The sequence below is a fragment of the Theropithecus gelada genome, chromosome 10, assembly GCF_003255815.1.
Source record: "Theropithecus gelada isolate Dixy chromosome 10, Tgel_1.0, whole genome shotgun sequence".
NCBI lineage: Eukaryota > Metazoa > Chordata > Mammalia > Primates > Cercopithecidae > Theropithecus > Theropithecus gelada.
Window position 1 is genome coordinate 87,458,295 of NC_037678.1, and position 9,980 is coordinate 87,468,274.

The following is a 9,980-nucleotide window of genomic DNA, read 5'->3' on the forward strand; positions in this document are numbered from 1 at the left end:
AGCTTATAATGCGGACTCTGATGCTTGAAAAAATACCAATCTAATTAAACCTACTGACCCTTGGAAATTTTTAGAGTGAATGCTATGCCTGCTCTGGGCTACTTCTGGAGAATGGCAGTAATCATTCTATTTTTATGCAAATGCTCACATAGAATACACTGAGTCAGGTAAAAGCACGTGTTTTATCACGACTATGAGATCTAGTTAGATGGTCGGCTTTTTTATTTCATGGCCGCTCACTGCCACTGCAGCAGCTATCTGCAAGTCTGCAAGGTCTGTTTTGAATTCTGAAATTGAGAGTACAGCAAACCAAACAGGCCTGATACTGACATTTTGGAGCGAGCTGCTTACCTCTGCATGTCAGTGATGTGCTTTGCTTTGCCGTCTCTCTTTATTTTCTTAGATATCTATTAAAGCCTTTGAATTTATCCAAGAATCATAATATGTACATCCAAACTGTCAACCCCAAAATCTGGTCTGAAGTGATAACTCAGTTTCTACAGTTGAGGGAAGAAGGCAATCCTGCCCTCCTCCACTGGGTTAGGCCGTTTTTATGTTGCTATAAAGGAATACCCAAGACTGGATAATTTAAAAAGAAAAGAGGTTTAATTGTTTCATCGTTCTGCAGTCTTTACAGGAAGCAGGGTGCCAGCATCTGCTTCTGATGAGGACCTCAGGAAGCTTACAATCATCATGGGAGGGGACGAGGGAGCATGCATCTCACGTGGCCAGAGAATAAGCAAGAGAGAGAGGCAACATGTCACACACTTTTAAACAACCAGATCTCACGAGTGAGCTCATTCATCACTAAGAAGATGACACTAAACCATTCATGAAGGACACATTCCTGCAATTCAATCGCCTTTCACCAGGCCCCACCTCCAACACTGGGGATTACATTTCAACATGAGATTTGAAGGGGATGTCTGAGGTATATCCTCTCCTCCCACCAGTAAAAATCTACAAGAATAGTCCCCAAACCTTGAATGAATGAAACAAATGGAAAAGAGGCAACAAATAGGAAATCAGGAAAGTATCAAATCATGGGCCATTTTGATGTGTCTCAGAGATTTAGGTTTAATGAATATTTAACTTTTTTTTTTTTTTTTTTCTGGTGACAGTGGAAATGAATAGTCAGGTTGACAAGGTAAATGACCCAACAGAGAGTCAACAAGAAGATCAACTAATAGGTAAGATGCCCCTTGTGGTGAGATTTTCAATTGATCGACTAGCCATAAGAACTATTTGCAAATAACATGTTGGATTTCCCTCGGTTTTTGCCAAGTTCCCACAGCATGGCTTGGGATAAACTTTGAAAATCTTTAAACCAAATAACACAGCGTAAGGGGAAAGGATCACCCCTAGAAGCTTGCCATCTTGAAGGGGAAAAGATGAGCTACAGCACATTCAAATCATGTATACCCTGGTTTTCTGTGCTTTGACAAGTAAAATATGTCTCCATCCATCTCACCCCTGGCCTCCTGGAGTGGTCAAATTATTTCAGAAACTCCAAGGTGATTCTGAAGCATTGCTTTTCTAGAAGCTACCTGCTGAGTTACTTGGTATATCTGTCTTTAAGCATAACACTCAATCTTTGCCCTGGAGTTTGTATAAAGGAATATGAGTGTGTTTGGACAGAAACAAGCCCGCCTTAGGTCCTGTTTTTTCACACCACTACCTGTGGACTCGTGCATCTGCAGGAAGGTTTGTTACATTGAATGAGCTTCAGGGAACTCCCAGGAAAATAAAAAGCCTGGTCCAGACCATGTTTAGGAGTTTTTCCAGACCAACATTCTAAATCTCTCAGTAGAGACTAAAGTATATTTAGAATGATGAGGGTAACTGAGTCCAAAGCCAGTACTGCTTGCTTCATGGCAGCCAATTACATCAAGAGACAAGGTGTTGAGGCAAGGAAATGACTTTATTCCAAGAGCCAGCAAACCAAGAAGATGGCAAACTAATGTCCTAAGGAATCACCTTAAATTTATAGAATTTTAGGCTCCTTTTATCTTTGAGGAAAGGGAAGAGGGAGGTGGTTGAGATCAAGAGGTGACAGATATCTGGGCTACAGCAAGGGTCCAAGGGGGAGTTGTGAAACTTCTTTGCCCTTGGTCAGGTCACATTGCTCCTATAAATCTTTAACATAATGTTGTTACTTGTGTGCTTACTGTCTTTATCTCTTGTGTGGTTAGTTTTGGGAAGGAACTATTGTCATCTTTGCTTTAAAGTTAAACTATAAACTAAATTCCTGCCATTGTTAGCTCACCCTACATGAAGAGATGAGCAAAAGCAATTAACCTAAAAGATATCACTGGACGGGGGCAGCGGGGAGCAAAATGGAGCTAGTCATGCTAAGCCTCCTTTACACTGCTACTTGAATGGTCTGTAATCCTCTTCCATACCCTGAGGGCTGATGAGAAGAATTGGAAGAAGGAAATCGTGCTTGCTTTTATAACTGTTCCAACTCTTGGTTTAAAATATTTAGTTGAAAAAAAAAAAACAACCTATGGAATAAATGAATCATGGGTCATCAAGTGTAAGGCACAAATGATACGTTGACACCCTTGCCCCCTATACCTCCTTGCACTCCCTGCATGTTCTTGATGGTTCTCTACACTTTCCTAAGAGGCTTGGCTGTACCATTTTTGTGCTCCAGCATCACGAAAGAATGAAGTTTGGGAATGCGTGAAAGAATACATGTCTTCTTTCTGTATGGTCTTGAACATCCTTTAAAACTAAATGTAATGGTATCTGTGTAATGCATGTATAGCATAAGACTGCTAAAAAGTATAAGCTCATACAAACATGTTCTTATAAACATTTTTTTTTTTACTTTCTTTATATATTTAAAATATCCTGCTAAGCTGCAGAAATGATATGGTTGAGGAGTTTCCATTAAAAAGTAATGAAGTGAGACTAAGCCTGAACAATTTAAATGCAAGCACCTCGGTGTTTCCTTTCCTTTTACCCTTTTGCTGCCAATAAACTATAGACTTCTTGTCTAGATTTTTTTCTTACAGACATTATTACTTTCCTGTGTGACCAGTATCCAGATAAAGTGCCAGGATTACTCTGTTTTTCTTGGTTAATATCAAAATGATATTTTTCTTGAAAATAAAAATGAACTTATATGTTAACCCAAATGAATCAGGTGTCAAAACCCTTTTTTTTTTTTTTTTTTTTTTTTTTTTGGAGACACAGTCTCACTCTGTCACCCGGTATACAGTGTAGTGGCACGATCTTGGCTCACTGCAACCTCCGCCTCCCTGGTTCAAGTGATTCTCATGCCTCAGCCTCCTGAGTAGCTGGGATTACAGTTGCATACCACCATGACTGGCTAATTTTTTGTATTTTTAATAGAGATAGGGTTTTGCCATGTTGGCCAGGCTGGTCTTGAATTCCTGACCTCAAGTGATCTGCCTGCCTCAGCCTCCCAAAGTGCTGGGATTATAGTCCGGGTATCAAAACTTAAAGTCCAAAATTAGTTTAAGGAAACTAAATTCTAGGAAGGAGAAGTGACATGCACAGGGTCACCTGGCTCATAAATGGAAATTTAAATACTCCAATTAAAAATTCTGCTCCCTAAGCAATAGCAAGTTTCTGGACACAGTTGTCACAGAGGCAGAATGAATGACTTGTGCAACATCACTGACTCCCACAGCAATATTTACACAGAAGGGTTTGTTAAGGTGATCTGGTCATTTGACAGGAAGAAGGAACCTTTGCTCCATGAATCATACCTTCCAGGAAATTAAAGAAATACAGTGAAATAGAGAGTTCAAAGACATAATACAAGAATGTTTGGCGTTGTATAATTTGTAATTGTAAAAAATCAGGGGTAGCATAAGGATACAACAGGGGGAGGGTTAAATGAATCAATGGAACACTTTCCAAATGTAAATGTTTTCCAACAAGTATTTGAGGGCAGTAAAGATGGTTATGGAATCTCAACCCTTGGTTCTGGAGAAACATGGAAGACTGAATGTGGCTTCTAGGTTGAGCTTTAAGAGGCTTGTAACTTCCATTTTTGCACTCTCATAATGCTCGCTGCCTGGAATCCAGACACCTTGGAAGAAGCCCAGGTTATCCTATAGAATGAAGGAGGTCACATGGAGAAAAGTCCTAGAAAATGAGAGTCCCTTTCAGATGTTCTGGCCCCAGCAGGTACCACCTCAAGCAGATGAACTGCCCAGCTGAGTCAAGGCCAGATGGTAAAATCATGAGAAATAATGAATCACTCATATTATAAGCCACTAAATTTTGGGCTTCAGATTGTTGATACAGAGACAGGCCTTTATGGCCACAGTCTTGCATTTTAATGCCCACCTTGGACCTTGAACCACTCAAGGTAAGGAGTTGGAACTGATACCTCTACATAAATAAATCTGGGACTTCCAGCTCAAGAAATTAACAGAAAGACTTGGATCTGCACCAGGTACTGCATGGGGAAAGAAAAAGGCTCCCGAGATAGATAGAAACCACAAATACACTGTGAGTTTGAAACACAATTTTATGTGATCCAAAGTCATGCAGTAATAAACAAATTGAAAAATGAACTTAATAATTGATTACAGACCAGTGTGATCCCTGGTGTATGTGGCAAATGGAAATATGAAACTACCCCATGGAGTTTCTGCAAAAGAAAAACAAATTCTGAAGCTGAATTTACAGTTTCAAGACTTACAGAACACACAAGGAAATGATCCATTTTGAGTGAGAGTCAGTAGGTAAAATTACAGGACAATTAGCACTATGAGAATATAAGAGAGTAGGGAATTTTGAAGATTTTATAAAATAGCTACATTTGAATGACAAAACAGTTAAAAGCAGACATAAAACAATCAGAAAAGAGCAACACTAAATAATTAACAGCAATAGAAAAAACAAATTAAAATGTAGTAATATAAAAGACACACGAAGAGACAGGAAGGAGAGCAAGAGAATAACCAAGACATGTTAAGTTCAATAAGAGTTCTACAAGGAGATAAAACAGTGTAGGGCTATGTATTTGATTGATACCCACCAAGCCTCTCCAGGCTTAATTTAATTTGGACTGAGATTACTGAAAACCAGGGACCGCAGATACAAAATACAGAACCACAATGAAATCCCGCCATGCTCCCACTAGTGTTGAATTATAAAGTTAACACCACCAAATGTTACAGAGGATGTGGAGCAGCTAGAACTCTTACACGTGGCTGGGGAACATATAAAATGGTTCAACCACATTTTAAAAAACTGTTAGTTTCTGGTAAAATTAAGTATATATCCATCCTGTGACCCAACAATTCTGTTCCTATTTGAGAGAAATGAAAACCTATATTCACAAAAGCCTTGTACAAGAATATGCATAGCAGATGTGCTCACAAAAGCCCCAAACTTGACACGACACAAATGTCTAGCAGCAGGAAAATGAACTTTAAAAAGTGACATATACATACATGGGAATTCTAGTTAGCAATGAAGAGGAACAGATTAACAAAGCAGCAACATGAACGAATCTCAGAAGCATTACGCTGAGTGAAAGGAGATAGACACAAGGAGATACTTGTATGATTCCATTTGCAGGGAGTTCTAGGGCAGAAAAGAACTAATTTATGGAGATAGAAATCAGATCATTTGTTCGTTCCAGCAGGAGTGGGGTAATAGGGAAGGGAACTTTCTGGGGTGATGATATAATGTATATCTTGATGGTGGTGTGGGTTTAATGTATGCAGTTTTCAAAACATTGAAATGTATGCTTAAGATCTGTTTTCCTGTAGGCGGATTACACCTCAATTTTAAATTTAAAATTTTAAAAATCTAAAAAAATAAAACGTATAGGCTCTTCTGGGGCACAGTGTCTTCTTAGCATTCCCTCATGGGTAGTGAAAAAGGCAGATAATTTTAATAAATACAGTCTGAAGTGGTGGCATAACCATCAATGACTTTTGCAAAGCAGCATTATGAAAATTGTTATTTTTATATGCCGATCCCTGGAAACTAGAGCGTGTGCATGGGCCTGAAAAGGGAAGCCACATCAACTCAGGGTTACAGTTTTCAAAGAATACTTTGAAGAATTGAGTGAATCGTCCCCATCAGCCAAAGCTCGTTGTCGATGTGGCATACATTTATTAGCAGTGATTTATATGCTCTTTAAAGATACCATGTGCCAGCAATTACAGCTCAGATATCCAAAGCTCTTTGATAGTCAAATAAGATATTCCTGGGCCTATGTGAGGGGTGAGAGACATTTAAATGGCTGTATTAAAAAGGTATTCCTTGCTAAGCCTGTGCAGGTGTCTTATCTTTAATCTAACAAATGGCTTCTCTTTGTCTTCAGCAGGGGCACAAGATGAAGCGAAGGAACAAAGAAATGGAACTAAATGACAATCCTCGGCATCGCAAGGCCTCTCCTGGCTCTGGGGGAGTTCGGGAAGATAGCAGCACACGCTGTGGAGGAGGGTGGGGGTGGGGGGAAGGCAAGTCCCACAGAAGGACGGGGAATCCTTTACTCTAATTTCTCCAGCTGCATTTTGTTCCGTTTATCTGCAGAAAAACAAAGAAAAAAAGAAAAAAAATTCCTTTAATTTGGTGGAGGGATCCACGTTAACGCATCTTTCAGGCATTATCCTTGTAATCTCTGTCTTCTCTCTTACAACTTGGCCCCAGGGTCACAGTGGCTTGGTTGAACAATCACATGTGTATCCTGGCCCCGTCTGCTTTCTTGGTTATTTCACAAAGCTGGTCACACAGTGGTGTATTCAAAGGAAGGGGAGGAAGACAGTTGTTTAATGAGCTGCAGGCTACATTTTAGGAATCAATGGGTCCAGCAGCAGTATAATCCCCAGACAGAGGAGGCAGGATAGAAAATGGGCAAAAGCCTTGGAAACCACTTGGAAAAGGTCTGGACAGTGAGGTGAAAATATTTTCTTCAGGGATTCCCAAGGCACAGTTTATTCCAAGTGGCTAATGAGAAATATGGAAGGTGAATTTTTTCCAGAGCAGAGTGCAGAGGCATAACAGAAGGGTGGGCCCTGGCAGCCATCTGGGTCTCTTCCTTCCTAACCAGGGTGGCAGGTGCATCCTTCTTTCGCATTGACTTTCAGCAGAGCTTACTTGGTTCACGAGGTCTTCACATGGAGACCACCAGTGAGAGGTGACTCTTCGCTGGATAACTGTAAAGGATGGCCCTTTGCTAGGTGTTGCAGTTAAAAGCTAAGGGGCACTGCATTTAGGACCCAAACATACGCCTATGAATATCAAAAGCTCCTCCTGAAATCTCTGTATGTTTTCCATAAAAGAACATCCTGTCTTCACCCAAGGCTTGACAGCCCACAGAGTAGTCTCATTTGAAATTACAGGAAATTAGAGTTTTTGCTTGCAGTTCTGTCTTCCTGGTCTGTGTTTAAATAGTGTCACTTGTTTATGCCAAGTTCAAGGCTGATTTGATGGTTGTTCCCCTCACCCAGAAAACCCTGAAGGGGAGGATACAGCCCTGAAGGGGAACAGCAGTACTAAAAACCCAAGATGCCAGTGGGCACAAGGGATGGCGATCTTGAGGAGGCCAGGCGTCGTCACCGGTATCTATCCTAGAGCCAGTATAAGGCCAGACGCCTACTTCCCACAGCCTCCCCGGGTTCCAAAGTCATGTCATTGTTTTCAGTGGAAACATATCGTTTGTTTCATATCTTCTTAAATCCATCTTCCTTATAAGGGCTTTAGAGTTAAAACTTATTTATATTGTTTTTCCTAACAGAGGGAGAAAAAGAGTGGATTGAGTATTATTTCTAAAATAAAAGGATGTTCTGTTTTCTAAATATTCCATCAAATTCTTCAGTTTTGTACTTTTTCGATGGAAAATTCATCTTCTTATCTTCCTATGACTTTAGTTTTAGCCTTTCTGAATTTGTTACCCCTTCTGGATGGCTTATTTGATATACTGGAATAGTTAACAAGTTATACTTCAGCATATGCCATATATTCTAACAAAACTTTTTTAAATAAAATGAAGACATCAGCAAGAATGACATTTACATGACCTCATAATGTGGGATTATGGCCTTCTGTTGCTATTCCAGTTTGATATGGAAGCATCTATATCCTCTATTGCCATTAGATGTTGCTTTTTGGAAAAGCAAAGAAAAGGCTCATTTTAAGGAATCCAAGAAATGATGTCATCCAAATATTGACAGTTTCTATATTTCACGCCATCTTTATAACTCAGTTGAAAGTTGCCATCATTCTTGTGAAGTGTTTGACAAGTACAATCTGCTAGAAGCTCGTTTTTCTCGTGACTCCCAAATGTTAGTGCTACTCAGCCTCAGTAATGAGTTACAGTTGAAAAAAACATGAGGGAAACAGAGGGACAGAGATTTTCTAATGAACAATGATGGAAGAGACCTAATGTCCTCGCTAGAAACAGCCAGGATGGGAATTATCCAGCCCTGGCATTCTCCTTATCATCAATGACAGTCATTTAATTCATTTATTTTAAATTGGGTGGGGTAGAAGTGGAAAGAGGGAATTATCTGCCTAAAAATTCTAGAAGAATGAAAGTAATCTTTGTATCTAGGAAGCTAAGAGAATGAGGAATAAATATCTTCAGCCCCACTCCTGAATTTGATTTATCTTCAATCTGTAATTAGATTGTGTTTTAATTTTTGCTTCGTCATGCTTGTTGGTTGCTATTTGGCTATACAGTTTTATGCTTTAAAACAAATGATAAAGTTAATTTCCAATTCAACAGTGAAATATTAACAATCTAACTATAGCCAGATCAAAGACACCCGAACACAGAAAACCTTCATTTGCTGGTGCTGCCATTGGCTGGCTGTACAATGGAATAGATTTGAAAAGCTGATTGATTTTCCTGCACATAAATTCTGGATGTCAATTTCCAACCAAACTCCAATCCAGCTATGTGGCATGAAGGGTTACAGGAAGGAGGGAGGAAAATAACCCTATGTTAGTCATGTTTGCATACAGAGGACCAAAGTAGGCCTTCAACATAATAGTTCTAATTAAAATGGTCCTCGCTGTAGGAGAGACAAAGGGGCTTTTCCTGTAGCTGGTAACTATTCAGATGATGGACAAGTCTTCTTTCATAAAAAATTACAAAGAAGGCATCCGAATCACTGTCTGTGATACTGGGTCACATATTAATCACCGCAGCTAATTGTAAATCTTTCTATGAAACACTGAAAAGCCTCTTTGTGAATTAATACAGTTCTGCTTGATGCACTTGATTTGAAAAGACATTTCTCTGTATGTGGTGCATGTCGGCTTTGCTTTGAAAAATAACAAAGTTAGCAGAATATGTTCAATATATTTTCTTGGGGAATAGGGTTTTTATTACATGATTCATTAAGGATTTGCCTTACCCTGACATTTGTGATATAAAGGAAAATCAGAAAAAAAGTAATTTTCTTGATCAAGGTATGTTTTTACTTAATGCAAATAAATGTAGTCTGTTGCTTGCAAGGAAAAAAAAATGGCTTCTGATATCTGGTATAAACTGCTAAATAGGATAATACGTGCCTCTTTTGTTAAACCAGCATTTAAATGCTGGACTGCTTCTAAATCTGTTTGTTTCTTTTCATCTGTGCCATACACTAAAAAACAACTGTTGCCTTCATACTATATTTGTTAGAGCAGAATACAAATAAAATTTGAGAGGATAATGTGAAATTATCTGTGTTTTGTGAAATTTGTTCTTTAGCCACAAGTAATGAGTAATGAAAAATACTCACTTAATACGATTTGACTGCAAATATATGTGAGAGTAAAATTATTCCTGTAAGTCAGCTTTAACTTACTGATAGTTTTCCCTTACTAAGACTGGTCAGCGTGTTGGCCGTGTTTTTCTAATTTTAAACTATAGAGTAGTTTTGTATAGATACAAATCCCAGTGTCTAAGTTTTCGCTGAATACCAGATAATTACTTACCCCTAGCATCAGCCTCTAAGATGCAGGATATAAGTTGTTGAGATAAAGCCATT

The 9,980-nt window shown here is 39.0% G+C and overlaps 1 protein-coding gene across 6 annotated transcripts in view; it reads left to right on the plus strand.

Annotated features, from left to right (window-relative positions):
- Positions 1–9,669, plus strand: part of MACROD2 (MACRO domain containing 2) — a 2,143,045-nt gene extending 2,133,376 nt beyond the window's left edge. For 3 of the 6 annotated variants that reach the window (XM_025399153.1, XM_025399156.1, XM_025399157.1), the window contains 2 exons: positions 1,122–1,190; positions 6,323–9,669. In XM_025399153.1, the coding sequence (XP_025254938.1) occupies positions 1,122–1,190; positions 6,323–6,369 (116 nt within the window). In that variant the 3' untranslated portion in view covers positions 6,370–9,669. The remainder of the gene's footprint in view (positions 1–1,121; positions 1,191–6,322) is intronic. The other 3 variants (XM_025399154.1, XM_025399151.1, XM_025399155.1) reach the window with 3 other exon arrangements.
- Positions 9,670–9,980: the final 311 nt, after the last annotated feature.